This window comes from Dendropsophus ebraccatus, chromosome 12, assembly GCF_027789765.1.
Source record: "Dendropsophus ebraccatus isolate aDenEbr1 chromosome 12, aDenEbr1.pat, whole genome shotgun sequence".
NCBI classification, from domain to species: domain Eukaryota; kingdom Metazoa; phylum Chordata; class Amphibia; order Anura; family Hylidae; genus Dendropsophus; species Dendropsophus ebraccatus.
Genome location: NC_091465.1, coordinates 5,682,344 through 5,699,125, shown reverse-complemented (window position 1 = coordinate 5,699,125; position 16,782 = coordinate 5,682,344). Strand labels below are relative to the sequence as shown.

Genomic DNA, 16,782 nt, shown 5'->3' with positions numbered 1-16,782 from the left:
CAGAGAGATACAGGTGGTATATAGAGAGATACAGGTGGTTTATAGATAGATACAGGTGGTATATAGATAGGTACAAATGGAATATAAAGTACAAAAAATAATTCAGCACTCAAGATGAAGATAAACAGGTGCCAGCAGTGTCCCCCAAATCCACTGGTGTTTAGACAACAATAGATATAGCTGCAGCACTCCAATGTTGATGAAAAAACATGGAAAAAATTATTTACATAGCAACAAGTGGAGATCTTACATAGCAACAAGCGGAGATCTTACATAGCAACAAGCGGAGATCTTACATAGTGACAAGCGGAGATCCCACATAGCAACAAGTGGAGATCTTACATAAAGACAATCAAAGATCTTACATAGCAACAAGCAGAGATCTTACATAGCAACAAGTGGAGATCTTACATAGCAACAAGCGGAGATCTTACATAGCGACAAGCGGAGATCCTACATAGCAACAAGTGGAGATCTTACATAGAGACAAGCAGAGATCTTACATAAAGACAATCAAAGATCTTACATAGCAACAAGCGGAGATCTTACATAGCAACAAGCGGAGATCTTACATAGTGACAAGCGGAGATCCTACATAGCAACAAGTGGAGATCTTACATAGAGACAAGCAGAGATCTTACATAAAGACAATCAAAGATCTTACATAGCAACAAGCGGAGATCTTACATAGCAACAAGTGGAGATCTTACATAGCAACAAGCGGAGATCTTACATAAAGACAATCAAAGATCTTACATAGCAACAAGCGGAGATCCTACATAGCAACAAGCGGAGATCTTACATAGTGACAAGCGGAGATCTTACATAGCAACAAGCGGAGATCTTACATAGTGACAAGCGGAGATCCTACATAGCAACAAGTGGAGATCTTACATAGCAACAAGCGGAGATCTTACATAGTGACAAGCGGAGATCCTACATAGCAACAAGTGGAGATCTTACATAAAGACAATCAAAGATCTTACATAGCAACAAGCAGAGATCTTACATAGCAACAAGTGGAAATCTTACATAGCGACAAGCGGAGATCTTACATAGAGACAAGCAGAGATCTTACATAAAGACAATCAAAGATCTTACATAGCAACAAGCGGAGATCTTACATAAAGACAATCAAAGATCTTACATAGCAACAAGCGGAGATCTTACATAGCAACAAGTGGAGATCTTACATAGCAACAAGTGGAGATCTTACATAGCAACAAGCAGAGATCTTACATAGAGACAAGCGGAGATCTTACATAGCAACAAGCGGAGATCTTACATAGCGACAAGCGGAGATCTTACATAGCGACAAGCGGAGATCTTACATAGCAACAAGCGGAGATATTACATAGAGACAAGCGGAGATCTTACGCAGTGACAAGCGGAGATCTTACATAGCGACAGGCAAAGATTTTACATAGTGACAAGTGGAGATATTACATAGCGACAAGCGGAGATCTTACATAGCGACAAGCGGAGATCTTACATAGCGACAAGCGGAGATCTTACATAGAGACATGCGGAGATCTTACATAGCAACAAGCGGAGATCTTACATAGAGACATGCGGAGATCTTACAAAGAGACATGCAGAGATCTTACATAGCAACAAGCAGAGATCTTACATAGCGACAAGCGGAGATCTTACGCAGTGACAAGCGGAGATCTTACATAGCGACAGGCGGACATCTTACATAGTGACAAGTGGAGATATTACATAGCAACAAGTGGAGATCTTACATAGCAACAAGCGGAGATCTTACATAGCAACAAGCGGAGCTCTTACATAGCAACAAGCGGAGATCTTACATAGTGACAAGCGGAGATCTTACATAGCGACAGGCGGACATCTTACATAGCGACAAGCGGAGATCTTACATAGCGACAAGTGGAGATCTTACATAGCAACAAGCGGAGATCTTACATAGCGACAAGTGGAGATCTTACATAGCAACAAGCGGAGATCTTACATAGCGACAAGCGGAGCTCTTACATAGCGACATGCGGAGATCTTACACAGTGACAAGCGGAGATCTTACATAGTGACAAGTGGAGATCTTACATAGCAACAAGTGGAGATATTACATAGCAACAAGCGTAGATCTTACATAGCGACAAGCGTAGATCTTACATAGCAACAAGCGGAGATCTTACATAGCAACAAGCGGAGCTCTTACATAGCGACATGCGGAGATCTACATAGTGACAAGTGGAGATATTACATAGCAACAAGTGGAGATATTACATAGCAACAAGCGTAGATCTTACATAGCGACAAGCGTAGATCTTACATAGCAACAAGCGGAGATCTTACATAGTGACAAGCGGAGATCTTACATAGCGACAGGCGGACATCTTACATAGCGACAAGCGTAGATCTTACATAGCGACAAGTGAAGATCTTACATAGCAACAAGCGGAAATCTTACATAGCGACAAGCGGAGATCTTACATAGCAACAAGCGGAGCTCTTACATAGCGACATGCAGAGATCTTACACAGTGACAAGCGGAGATCTTACACAGTGACAAGTGGAGATCTTACATAGCAACAAGCGGAGCTCTTACATAGCGACAATCAGAGATCTTACATAGTGAAAACCCAAAACAGCAGCAGAAACCGGTGTAACGCTGTCAGGCCGCGTCCTGAAACCAGTCTGTAGAGTTTCTATGGGCCTCAGATACCTCATCCCGTCCATTTAGCCTTATATGTTTATTGGTTGAGGTGTATGAATTGGGCGGAATGTTTTTGTTTTGAGCCTTTTTGCATTTTACGGCTCGTTAGAATTTTTGTGTTTTGGATTGTTAGTGTTTTTTGTTTTCTTCCCATTCTTCCTAATGGAGCAATCTCCATAATGAGCGGCCATAGAGTGTCTGCAGCCTGTATGTGTGATCTGCCGGCCGCCCCTCGGCCACCTACAGCCCCACACTGACAGCTCTCGCCCCTTTGATCTGTTTTGGCCACTGATGAGTTGATGAGATCTGCTTGTCTGAGTGGTGACAGGAGGGAAATGAGAGGTGGTCACTCCTCCTGCCCTATATCTCCCCTCCTCAGCCCTCACTGTCTATAACCATCTGAGGAGGAGACCCCTTCCCACCACTCTGCTATGGGACAAGACCCCTGACTGCAGAGCACAGACCCCAAACCACAACATTTTACTGCAGTCGGATTTGTACCGTCATCTATCCGCCATTCTGGATCCCAGCTCGTGAAATGAAGGAAAAGTCCATTGGTTCAGAGTCGGCCATGGGTAGATTATCACAATGGAGGAGCTGGGATGGGCTGGCTGTAATCGACGAAGTCCTGATAATGGGAAATGACTTGAAGGTAAAGTATCATGAGGGTCTTCAGGGGTATCCCCAATGTAGATGGACTGGAGGGTATATGGTCCGGTATATACAGGGTCTTCAGGGGTACCCCCAATGTAGATGGACTGGAGGGTAGAGGGGCCGGTATATACAGGGTCTTCAGGGGTATCCCCAATGTAGATGGACTGGAGGGTAGAGGGGTCGGTATATACAGGGGCTTTAGGGGTATCCCCAATGTAGATGGACTGGAGGGTAGAGGAGCCGGTATCTGCAGGGGCTTCAGGGGTATCCCCAATGTAGATGGACTGGAGGGTAGAGGGGCCGGTATATACAGGGTCTTCAGGGGTACCCCCAATGTAGATGGACTGGAGGGTAGAGGGGACGGTATATACAGGGTCTTCAGGGGTACCCCCAATGTAGATGGACTGGAGGGTAGAGGGGCCGGTATATACAGGGTCTTCAGGGGTATCCCCAATGTAGATGGACTGGAGGGTAGAGGGGCCGGTATCTGCAGGGGCTTCAGGGGTGTCCCCAGTGTACAGGGGCCGGTATATACAGGGGCTTCAGGGGTGTCCCCAGTGTACAGGGGCCGGTATATACAGGGGCTTCAGGGGTGTCCCCAGTGTACAGGGGCCGGTATATAGAGGGGCTTCAGGGGTGTCCCCAGTGTACAGGGGCCGGTATATACAGGGGCTTCAGGGGTGTCCCCAGTGTACAGGGGCCGGTATATACAGGGGCTTCAGGGGTGTCCCCAGTGTACAGGGGCCGGTATATACAGGGGCTTCAGGGGTGTCCCCAGTGTACAGGGGCCGGTATATACAGGGGCTTCAGGGGTGTCCCCAGTGTACAGGGGCCGGTATATACAGGGGCTTCAGGGGTGTCCCCAGTGTACAGGGGCCGGTATATACAGGGGCTTCAGGGGTGTCCCCAGTGTACAGGGGCCGGTATATACAGGGGCTTCAGGGGTGTCCCCAGTGTACAGGGGCCAGTATATACAGGGGCTTCAGGGGTGTCCCCAGTGTACAGGGGCCAGTATATACAGGGGCTTCAGGGGTGTCGCCAGTGTACAGGGGCCAGTATATACAGGGGCTTCAGGGGTGTCCCCAGTGTACAGGGGCCGGTATATACAGGGGCTTCAGGGGTGTCCCCAGTGTACAGGGGCCGGTATATACAGGGGCTTCAGGGGTGTCCCCAGTGTATAGGGGCCGGTATGCTGACAGTCACTGCGGTTTATTTATTGTGGTTTATTTTTAATATTTTCTCCTTATTGTTCTGTTCCCGTCTTCCTGTTTTATGTCTCTTTTTGGGCTGTTAGCGCCATCACAGTTGTGTTCTATGTTTGTGGTTGTTATTGTTGTATATTGAGTGATAATGGGGTCACAGGCCCCTCATTGTGTGTTTTTATACTCTCTGTGGTGTCTGCAGTTACACTGTGACACATGGATGTGGATTTGCTTTGTCCTGGAGGTGTGAAGGCTGCGGCCATTGTCTGCCCTCAGGTTGCATCATGTTTGTCTTAGTAAACATGGAGAGAATAGCGGCTGTTTGTGCCCTGATCCCCCCACACACACACACACACACACACATACACCGCCGGTCACTCAGTCTGGGGGGGTGACGCTCCTTGGAATGTTGTCACTTCTGATGGAATCCGGGCATCAAACATCTCCCTGCTCTGTGATCTGATCCGGTGAGGACCAGTAGGGCGGCCATTATAGCCTCTGTGGCATGGTGCCAGTATTGTATGGAGTGCCTACAGCTCAGTCATCCAGTGGTCATAAAGCGACTAGGGGCATGGATCATATGGTTAATATGAAGAAAATTTTACTATTATCCCTGTACTGTGACATCACTGTGTATTATCTCTGTACTGTGACATCACTGTGTATTATCCCTGTACTGTGACATCACTGTGTGTATTATCCCTGTACTGTGACATCACTGTGTGTATTATCCCTGTACTGTGACATCACTGTGTGTATTATCCCTGTACTGTGACATCACTGTGTGTAGTATCCCTGTACTGTGACATCACTGTGTGTAGTATCCCCCTGTACTGTGACATCACTGTGTGTAGTATCCCTGTACTGTGACATCACTGTGTGTATTATCCCTGTACTGTGACATCATTGTGTATTATCCCCCCTGTACTGTGACATCACTGTGTGTATTATCCCTGTACTGTGACATCATTGTGTCAGGGGTATCAGGTGCCAGTCCATTTTGCTGTAGGTCCCCATAGTTACTGGTTACAGCTCCGCCATATATCCTACATGTCTCTATATTCTACTTACATGGCTGTATCTCAGGGACAGGTCCCCTCTACCATAGAATGTTCCAGTAAAATATATATATATGTATATATATATATATATATATATATATATATATATATATATATATATTTACACACACTGTATCTCCTTATCTCGTTCCGCTGCACACCCTGAAGGGGTTAAGGTGAGGTAAGCAGCAGCCAGCACAGTCCTGACAGCAGCTGCAGCCTCCTCTGCCTGCCCACCACATGCAAATACACCCTGCCTGCTTCCCTTAAAGCTACAGAGTCCAATAAGAAAGGGAAGAAGGGAAGGAGGAGGAGGAATGGGATTGCCATGACTGCAGTTATACCCGGGCAGCAGCGATGCAATCTGCTTTATTGGCTATTGACTCTGTACTGAGTGTTGACTCTGCGCTCCATCCTCCTCTCCGTCAGATATGGGATTGATATTAATGGTAGAGGAGGATCGGTCTCATTCTGGGCTGTAGAGGCGGCTGAGTAACATTGTACATGAGCCAGTATGCTGCCAGACTCCTCCAGCTAGAGGTGAGTGTCTGCGGCTGCATGGGGCAGATGTGGGGGGCAAATACTTACTGTGCCTGCCGGACGCTGGGGAAGCTGCCCCGCTGCCTTGTCCTTAGTGATCGGTTATTAGTATTCTGTGATATTGCTGCGAGATCAATTACTCATCATCATCATACATCATACGCTGTGTTAAATTATTAATAAAAAATTATTATTGTTATTATTACAAATGTTACTATTTTATATGATTATTAGGGTTATTATTGTATTTTACTTTTAGTTCTAGTACTTGCTCCAGCAGTGGAGATATGCTTATATATTATTATTATTATTATTATGTTTATATATTATTATTAGATATTCTTATATGTTATTATTATGTGATATGCTTATATATTATTATTATTATTTGATACACTCATTATGTTGTGTGCATATGTATTATTATTATTATTATATTGTTATATGCATATATTTTATTATTATCATATTATGTGAAATTCTCATATTACGTTGTGTGCATATATTATATTGTGCTCCATTTTTATACTATTAGAATTTTCTTTAAATCCATACTTTATTTTGTTATTGATTGATTTTAGTTGTATTACGGTTCAGTTTACTCTCTTTATGAAACCATATCCCCCCCCCCCCCCCTCCTTTTTCTATATGTCTCCAGTCCAGGGAGATATGATGGGGGTCTGCAGGGACCCCGGGGTCAGTGATGAATTTACTTTCTGATGGGCGGGAGGTGGTGGGGGGGGGGGGTGTTCGGGGAAATAGCATTGGACCCTATCAAACAGCCCCCATATCCCAGCTTCCTGGGTCAGGAGTGTGGGTGGAATATTTAATGGAATGGGCCCCCAGTTATAGATACTTTTGGGTGTTAGTCGTTTGGCTTGTTTCTGGGTGTAATACAAGCAGAATGTATATGGTGTCTAGGGGGTCGGGGGTTAAGCGGTTTTCTACAGCCGCTTCATTATTGCTTATATTGCTGATCTTTAGGTGTTTGTGTGACTATTATCCAGCTTTGTGTATACTGATCAGTAGATGATTCATTCTGTTATTATTGTTGTATTATGATACTCATCAGTTATTAGATATGTGTTATGTATTATTATATCATAGTTTATACCACCTCTCAGGACATTGTTAGATGCATTTGTTATATTATTTGACATGGTCTATGATTCTAGTTTTTGGCTTGTCTATTATTGCAGCAATGTTTTATACCTGTATATTTGGTCCTCAATGATCTGTCCTTGCAGGCGGGTGTTATTAGGTGCTGACCCCCGGGTGTGGCATCGGGTGACCCCCTCTTATATCATCTTTCTGTATGGATGGATTGTATTGTGCGCAGTGATGATGATGATGTCGGCCATGGAGGATAATATTGTCTCTGCTTCTTCCTTTGTGCTCAGGCTCCGGGGAGAAGGAGAAAGAATATGAATGAATTCCTGGGGGACGCCACTATTCCCGTCCAGGATCCTCTGCAGAACTTCAGCTGCTCCCTGCCCAACAACGACACCTGGAAGAACAGAGCCGCCAGCCGCTTCAGCGGATTCTTCGGATCTGGAACCACTGGCCCGTTTGGCAAGGTGACAACTATAAATTATATTATCCATCTCTCTCTATGATGTGTATTCCTGTAGGTGACCCCCCTCCTCTATTACAGAACCCCATCTGTTATTATAGGACCCCCCCCCCATCTCTAATACAGTGCCCCTCCTCTATTACAGAACCCCATCCGCTATTATAGGAACCCCCCCATCTCTATTACAGGACCCCCACCTCCTCTATTACAGGACCCCTCCTCTATTTGTTGTTGGTGTTGAAAACCATAAGTGTGAAAACCTAATTACATAGAATAACAGATCTGCAGGTGGGAGATGTGGACCCCCCCTGTATAGTGTGACGGGTGACAGACTAATTTATACCTCACACGTCATTCACACTAATATAAGACACTAAGTACAGACATCTATTTGCTTAATGGGCAATAAACATATGGAAGATGTGTGCTGCGGCCCCCCTATCCTGTGTGCTGCGGCCCCCCTATCCTGTGTGCTGCGGCCCCCCTATCCTGTGTGCTGCGGCCCCCCTATCCTGTGTGCTGCGGCCCCCCTATCCTGTGTGCTGCGGAGCCCCTATCCTGTGTGCTGCGGCCCCCCTATCCTGTGTGCTGCGGCCCCCCTATCCTGTGTGCTGCGGCCCCCCTATCCTGTGTGCTGCGGCCCCCCTATCCTGTGTGCTGCAGAGCCCCTATCCTGTGTGCTGCCGCCCCCCTATCCTGTCTGCTGCGGAGCCCCTATCCCGTGTGCTGCGGAGCCTCTATGCCGTGTGCTGCGGAGCCTCTATCCTGTGTGCTGCGGAGCCCTATCCTGTGTGCTGCGGAACCCCTATCCTGTGTGCTGCGGCGCCCCTATCCTGTGTGCTGCGGAGCCCCTATCCTGTGTGCTGCGGAGCCCCTATCCTGTGTGCTGCGGAGCTCCTATCCTGTGTGCTGCGGCCCCCCTATCCTGTGTGCTGCGGCCCCCCTATCCTGTGTGCTGCGGCCCCCCTATCCTGTGTGCTGCGGCCCCCATATCCTGTGTGCTGCGGCCCCCCTATCCTGTGTGCTGCGGCCCCCCTATCCTGTGTGCTGCGGAGCCCCTATCCTGTTTGCTGCGGAGCCCCTATCCCGTGTGCTGCGGAGCCCCTATCCCGTGTGCTGCGGAGCCTCTATCCCGTGTGCCGCGGAGCCCCTATCCCGTGTGCCGCGGAGCCCCTATCCCGTGTGCTGCGGAGCCCCTATCCCGTGTGCTGCGGAGCCCCTATCCCGTGTGCTGCGGAGCCCCTATCCCGTGCGCTGCGGAGCCCCTATCCTGTGTGCTGCGGAGCCCCTATCCCGTGTGCTGCGGAGCCCCTATCCTGTGTGCTGCGGAGCCTCCACCTGTTTTTCCATTGCTCTATGCACCATACATTATACAGCACCATAGACATGTATAGGCCCTCAGCAGTCCCTACTATAAGCAGTGTTGATGTATCTTAGCTCTAGCAGGTGCATACAGCGGGGTGTGACGGCTCATGCTGGAACTTGTAGTCCTGGAGCAGCTGCTGACCCGCAGGTTCTCTGTCACCCTGAACAAATGCTGAAAGCTTAAAAAAACACAGGAATGTTTACTCTACATGGCGGACCCTCCGAATCCCTCACCAGCTCCCCCATACCTGACCCCAAACTGGTTTCACATGAAACTTCACCTTGTCACAACCTGTAACATACTGATACATAGTACATGGAGACAAAGAAGCGGCTGCACCTCACACCTATGGCTGACACTAATGCCTCTCGGCTACATTTAAAAACCAACGCCAGCATGTTGGTATATAATTGATCAAACTATATTGCCCCATGTACCACGTGCCGGTCTCCTGGTTCACACGGGTCCCTATGCTAACTCCACGCTGTGTCGTTCAGTGACCACAAACCCCGCAAAGCGAGAGCAAGCAACCCCAATGTCACAGGACCAAACCCCAAGGGCCCCCCCCCCCCCCCCAAACCCAGCAGGCGTCGCTGGCGGAGGAGGCGGCCACCAAGCAACACAAGTGTGAACATGGTCTTGCTACTCACCATTGCTCCTGCAGATAGAATGGGAAGGATAGGAGATAGTAGTCATGTGTGCACAGGTGCCTCCTGCTCATTGGTCACATGGGTCTTACCCGGAGGAGTGCTAACTGCTCAGAAAAGGGAGAAAATAAAATACGACATGGAGAGAAAGGAGCTGCTGCACCTCACACCTATGGCTGACACTAATGCCACTCAGCTACATTTAAAAACCGACGCCAGGATGCCAAGCTTTTGTGTCAACCATGGGTGCGATGTGCAGCCATTTCTGTCCTTATGGCTTGTGCATTTTATCTATTCTGTCCCCTTTTTCATTGTGGCCAGCACTCCTCCTGGTAAGACCCATGTGATCCAAATTAGCAGGAAGCACCTGTGTACATACGGTAAGTACCTCCTCGGATTCTCCCATTCTACCTGCAGGAGCAATGGTAAGAGGTAAGAGCTTGTTCACACTTTGTTGTTGTTTGGCATCCACTCTCTCCGCCGGCGGTGCTTGTGGGGTTTGGGGGGGGGGGGGGGCTTGGGGTTTGGTCCTGTGACATTGAGGTTGCAGGACTATTCGGTGGTCCCTCTTCCCTGTTTGCGCACACTTTGCAGGGTTGGCGCCCAATGACCGGAACAGTGTTGTTTGGTTAGGGGCTCATGTGTATCAGAGGACAGAGAATCTGTGGAACAGTCACCCCAGGATCTGGTCACAACAAAAACAGTAAAGGGCTTCAAAACAGGATAAGACACGTTCTCAGACCAATATAGTATAAATACATATGTATAGAAACTATCATCCCTCCCCCTTCCCTGCATCCATCCCCTCCTTGTATATGTATAGAAACTATCATCCCTCCCCCTTCTTGTATATGTATAGAACTTATCATCCCTCCCCCTTCCCTGCATCCATCCCCTCCTTGTATATGTATAGAACTTATCATCCCTCCCCCTTCCCTGCATCCATCCCCTCCTTGTATATGTATAGAACTTATCATCCCTCCCCCTTCCCTGCATCCATCCCCTCCTTGTATATGTATAGAACTTATCATCCCTCCCCCTTCCCTGCATCCATCCCCTCCTTGTATATGTATAGAACTTATCATCCCTCCCCCTTCCCTGCATCCATCCCCTCCTTGTATATGTATAGAACTTATCATCCCTCCCCCTTCCCTGCATCCATCCCCTCCTTGTATATGTATAGAACCTAGATATATGATAGATAGATAGATAGGAGATAGATAGATAGATAGATAGATAGATAGATAGATAGATAGATAGGAGATAGATAGATAGGAGATAGATAGATAGATAGATAGATAGATAGATAGATAGATAGATAGGAGATAGATAGGAGATAGATAGATAGATAGGAGATAGATAGATAGGAGATAGATAGATAGATAGATAGATAGGAGATAGATAGAAGATAGATAGATAGGAGATAGATAGATAGATAGGAGATAGGAGATAGATAGATAGATAGATAGATAGATAGATAGATAGATAGATAGGAGATAGGAGATAGATAGATAGATAGATAGGAGATAGATAGATAGATAGATAGATAGATAGATAGATAGATAGGAGATAGATAGATAGATAGATAGATAGATAGATAGATAGGAGATAGATAGATAGATAGATAGATAGATAGATAGATAGGAGATAGATAGATAGGAGATAGATAGATAATAGATATATAGATAGATAGATAGATAGATAGATAGATAGGAGATAGATAGATAGATAGATAGGAAATAGATAGGAGATAGATAGATAGATAGATAGATAGATAGATAGATAGATAGATAGATAGATAGGAGATAGATAGATAGATAGATAGGAAATAGATAGGAGATAGATAGATAGATAGATAGATAGATAGATAGATAGATAGGAGATAGATAGATAGATAGATAGATAGATAGATAGATAGATAGGAGATAGATAGATAGATAGATAGATAGATAGATAGATAGATAGGAGATAGATAGATAGATAGATAGATAGATAGATAGATAGGAGATAGATAGATAGATAGGAGATAGATAGATAGATAGATAGATAGATAGATAGATAGATAGGAGATAGATAGATAGATAGGAGATAGATAGATAGATAGATAGATAGATAGGAGATAGATAGATCTCAGTCTGTTTTCCATTACTCGGCTGCCCTGTCTGAGGGTCTTGTCAGTCTCATGCCTCAGTTGCCCCGGTTACCCTGTCAGAATGTCTCAGTTGCCCCGGTTGCCCTGTCAGTATGTCTCAGTTGCCCCATCAGTATGTCTCAGTTGCCCCGGTTGCCCTCTCAGTATGTCTCAGTTGCCCTGTCAGTATGTCTCAGTCGCCCCGGTTGCCCTGTCAGTATGTCTCAGTTGCCCTGTCAGTATGTCTCAGTCGCCCCGGTTGCCCTGTCAGTATGTCTCAGTTGCCCTGTCAGTATGTCTCAGTCGCCCCGGTTGCCCTGTCAGTATGTCTCAGTTGCCCTGTCAGTATGTCTCAGTCGCCCCGTATGCCCTGTCAGTATGTCTCAGTTGCCCTGTCAGTATGTCTCAGTCGCCCCGGTTGCCCTGTCAGTATGTCTCAGTCGCCCCGGTTGCCCTGTCAGTATGTCTCAATTGCTCCGGTTGCCCTGTCAGTATGTCTCAGTTGCTCCGGTTGCCCTGTCAGTATGTCTCAGTTGCCCCGGTTGCCCTGTCAGTATGTCTCAGTTGCCCCGGTTGCCCTGTCAGTATGTCTCAGTTGCCCCGGTTGCCCTGTCAGTATGTCTCAGTTGCCCCGGTTGCCCTGTCAGTATGTCTCAATTGCTCCGGTTGCCCTGTCAGTATGTCTCAGTTGCCCCAGTTGCCCTCTCAGTATGTCTCAGTTGCCCCGGTTGCCCTCTCAGTATGTCTCAGTCACCCCGGTTGCCCTCTCAGTATGTCTCAGTTGCCCCGGTTGCCCTGTCAGTATGTCTCAGTGGCCCCGGTTGCCCTGTCAGTATGTCTCAGTTGCCCCGGTTGCCCTGTCAGTATGTCTCAGTTGCCCCGGTTGCCCTGTCAGTATGTCTCAATTGCTCCGGTTGCCCTGTCAGTATGTCTCAGTTGCCCCAGTTGCCCTCTCAGTATGTCTCAGTTGCCCCGGTTGCCCTCTCAGTATGTCTCAGTCACCCCGGTTGCCCTCTCAGTATGTCTCAGTCGCCCCGGTTGCCCTGTCAGTATGTCTCAGTCGCCCCGGTTGCCCTGTCAGTATGTCTCAGTTGCCCCGGTTGCCCGCAGCTCATTCGGCTCCCGTCCCTCGCCCGTGGCTCCAGCTGTTTCTTTTAATTTATAAACCTCTTGGGTTTTGTCAGTCGTCCAAGCACGAGCCGCGGTAACGGGCGAACAAAGAAGGGAATCCGCTGCGTCCCGAGTGTCAGCGCCCCCTGCTGATCTAATTAGCATCTCATCTGCATATATCACCGCACTCTGGTCCTGGGGGAAGGGGGGCACAGACTTTTCATACATACGACACGGGTAGACGGCCAGCTGTCGGAGCTGCACCAGACGTCACACTGCTTAGTGACTTATAGAGAGGTGTTTTAAGGGATTGTTCACCTAGAAAATTTTTCTTTCAAATCCAACTGGTGCCAGAAATTTGTAATTTACGTCTAATGACTTGAGATTTTTAATAGACGTAAATTACAAATCTCTGGCACTTACTGGGACCAGTTGGTTTGAAAGAAAAATAAAAATGGTGAACAGTCCCTTTAACCCCCTGCTCCCTGGAGCGCAGTGCTCCTGTACTGAGCCGTCCTTCTTCTCTCTGTCCTCTCTCTAGGAGATCGATAAGATGGAGCAGTTGGAGAGTAAGCTGCACTCGTACAGCATGTTCGGGCTGCCCAAGCTCCCCCAGCAGATGTGCTTCGACCAGGACTCCTGGGAGGAGGAAGAGGACGACATGAATCTCAGCCTGGAGGACAGCTGGCAGGAGATCATCGATGTTCCCGAGGTACCGGCATAGTCATAGCCGAGGGGCTGATGACATCACCGGAGCATGAGGCAAGCCACGCCTCCTGGATCAGTGATGTCACTTGGTATTATTTGTGCATAGACAATGACATGATGTTGTAATATCCCTTTAAGTGTGGCCGGGGGTCAAACCGTTAAACGTTTCATAGCACACCATCCCGCCATTTCATGTGCCGCCATATTGTGCCTGTATATACGGTGGTGGAGTAAGGGTTCAGATATAGGGGTGATGGAGATGGCGGTCATGATGGTCTCCGGACATCAGCTCATAGAGGAAGGATTGGCGCCCTCTCCCATCTATGAAGATTTATTCTTCCGCTATAGAGTGGTAACGGACGCGACGGCCGACAATAGAGCTATAGAAATGTATGTAAGCCCCTCGGGATCCCCCATAGACATAGGAGAGGCTGAGGGCCGGAGGGTCCGGTGGAGGGGGCCGCTCTGCAGTGTGGACCCCGCTCCCCAGGGTATCTGTAGCCTTTGCTTCTGCTGACACCGTACATCATAGCGGCCATTGTTCTGTCGTCCCCCCCCCCCCCAGACCCTCACAAGACGCCAGTGTCACCAGCAGGAGGCCATATGGGAGCTGATCCACACCGAAGCCACCTACATCAAGAAGCTGAAAGTCATCACAGACGTGAGTACTTATACACACAGCGGTATACGGCGTATACAGGACTCATACACAGACGGGAGTGCTTATACACACAGCGGTATACGGCGTATACAGGACTCATACACACAGCGGTATACGGCGTATACAGGACTCATACACAGACGGGAGTGCTTATACACACAGCGGTATACGGTGTATACAGGACTCATACACAGACGGGAGTGCTTATACACACAACGGTATACGGCGTATACAGGACTCATACACAGACGGGAGTGCTTATACACACAGCGGTATACGGCGTATACAGGACTCATACACAGACGTGAGTACTTATACACACAGCAGTATACGGCGTATACAGGACTCATACACAGACGTGAGTACTTATACACACAGCGGTATACGGCGTATACAGGACTCATACACAGACGTGAGTACTTATACACACAGCGGTATACGGCGTATACAGGACTCATACACAGACGTGAGTACTTATACACACAGCGGTATACGGCGTATACAGGACTCATACACAGACGTGAGTACTTATATACACAGCGGTATACGGCGTATACAGGACTCATACACAGACGGGAGTACTTATACACACAGCGGTATACGGCGTATACAGGACTCATACACAGACGTGAGTACTTATACACACAGCGGTATACGGCGTATACAGGACTCATACACAGACGTGAGTACTTATACACACAGCGGTATACGGCGTATACAGGACTCATACACAGACGTGAGTACTTATACACACAGCGGTATACGGCGTATACAGGACTCATACACAGACGGGAGTGCTCATACACATAGCGGTATACTGCTATACAGGACTCATACACAGACGTGAGTACTTATACACACAGCGGTATACGGTGTATACAGGACTCATACACAGACGTGAGTACTTATACACACAGCAGTATACGGCGTATACAGGACTCATACACAGACGGGAGTACTTATACACACAGCGGTATACGGCGTATACAGGACTCACACACAGATGTGAGTACTTATACACACAGCGGTATACGGTGTATACAGGACTCATACACAGACGTGAGTACTTATACACACAGCGGTATACGGCGTATACAGGACTCATACACAGACGTGAGTACTTATACACACAGCGGTATACGGTGTATACAGGACTCATACACAGACGTGAGTACTTATACACACAGCGGTATACGGCGTATACAGGACTCATACACAGACGTGAGTACTTGTACACACAGCGGTATACTGATATACAGGACTCACACACAGCGGTATACGGCGTATACAGGACTCATACACACAGCAGTATACAGTGTATACAGGACTCATACACAGACGTGAGTACTTATATACACAGCGGTATACGGCGTATACAGGACTCATACACAGACGGGAGTGCTCATACACACAGCGGTATACTGATATACAGGACTCATACACAGCGGTATACGGCGTATACAGGACTCATACACAGCGGTATACGGCGTATACAGGACTCATACACAGACGTGAGTACTTATACACAGCGGTATACGGCGTATACAGGACTCATACACAGACGTAAGTACTTATACACAGCGGTATACGGCGTATACAGGACTCATACACAGACGTCAATACTTATACACACTGCGGTATACGGTGTATACAGGACTCATACACAGACGTGAATACTTATACACACTGCGGTATACGGTGTATACAGGACTCATACACAGACGTGAGTACTCATACACACAGCAGTATACGGCGTATACAGGACTTATACACAGACGTGAGTACTTATACACACCAGTATACGGCATATACAGGACTCAGACGTGGGTACTACCAACCCTGGGGGCTGTACATATATACAGTATACAGCTACATATACATGATATATACACATACAATATACAACTACATATACATAAAATATACAAGTACACTATATGGCTGCGTTCACACTACGTATATTTCAGTCAGTATTACAACCAAAACCAGGAGTGGATTAAAAACACAGGCTCTGTTCACACAATGTTGTAATTGAGTTGATGGCCGTCATTTAATGGCAAATATTTGCTGTTATTTTAGAACAACGGCCGTTATATTGAAATAATGGCCGTTATTTACTGTTATATGGCGGCCATCCACTCAATTTCACCATTGTGTGAACAGAGTCTTTCTGTGTTTTTAATCCACTCCTGGTTTTGGTTGCAATATAAGGACCACAATACTGACTGAAATATACGTAGTGTGAACCCAGCCTAAAGCTACATATACATGATATATACGCATACAGTATACACCACATATACATGTACAGTATACACTACATACACACACTGTGCTGTAATCCTATAATATGATGACGTCCCATCTCTTGTATTTCCAGCTGTTTCTGTGCTGTCTCCTAAACCTGCAGGAATCGGGCTTATTGTGTGAGGTAGGATATACCTGTATA

The 16,782-nt window shown here is 47.1% G+C and overlaps 1 protein-coding gene across 8 annotated transcripts in view; it reads left to right on the top strand.

The window, feature by feature from the left end:
- The window catches only part of PLEKHG5 (pleckstrin homology and RhoGEF domain containing G5), a 189,548-nt gene that overhangs the window by 158,342 nt on the left and 14,424 nt on the right, over window positions 1–16,782 (top strand). For all 8 annotated transcript variants that reach the window (XM_069948999.1, XM_069949000.1, XM_069949001.1 and 5 more), the window contains 4 exons: window positions 7,538–7,714; window positions 13,506–13,676; window positions 14,238–14,333; window positions 16,714–16,764. In XM_069948999.1, the coding sequence (XP_069805100.1) occupies window positions 7,538–7,714; window positions 13,506–13,676; window positions 14,238–14,333; window positions 16,714–16,764 (495 nt within the window). The remainder of the gene's footprint in view (window positions 1–7,537; window positions 7,715–13,505; window positions 13,677–14,237; window positions 14,334–16,713; window positions 16,765–16,782) is intronic.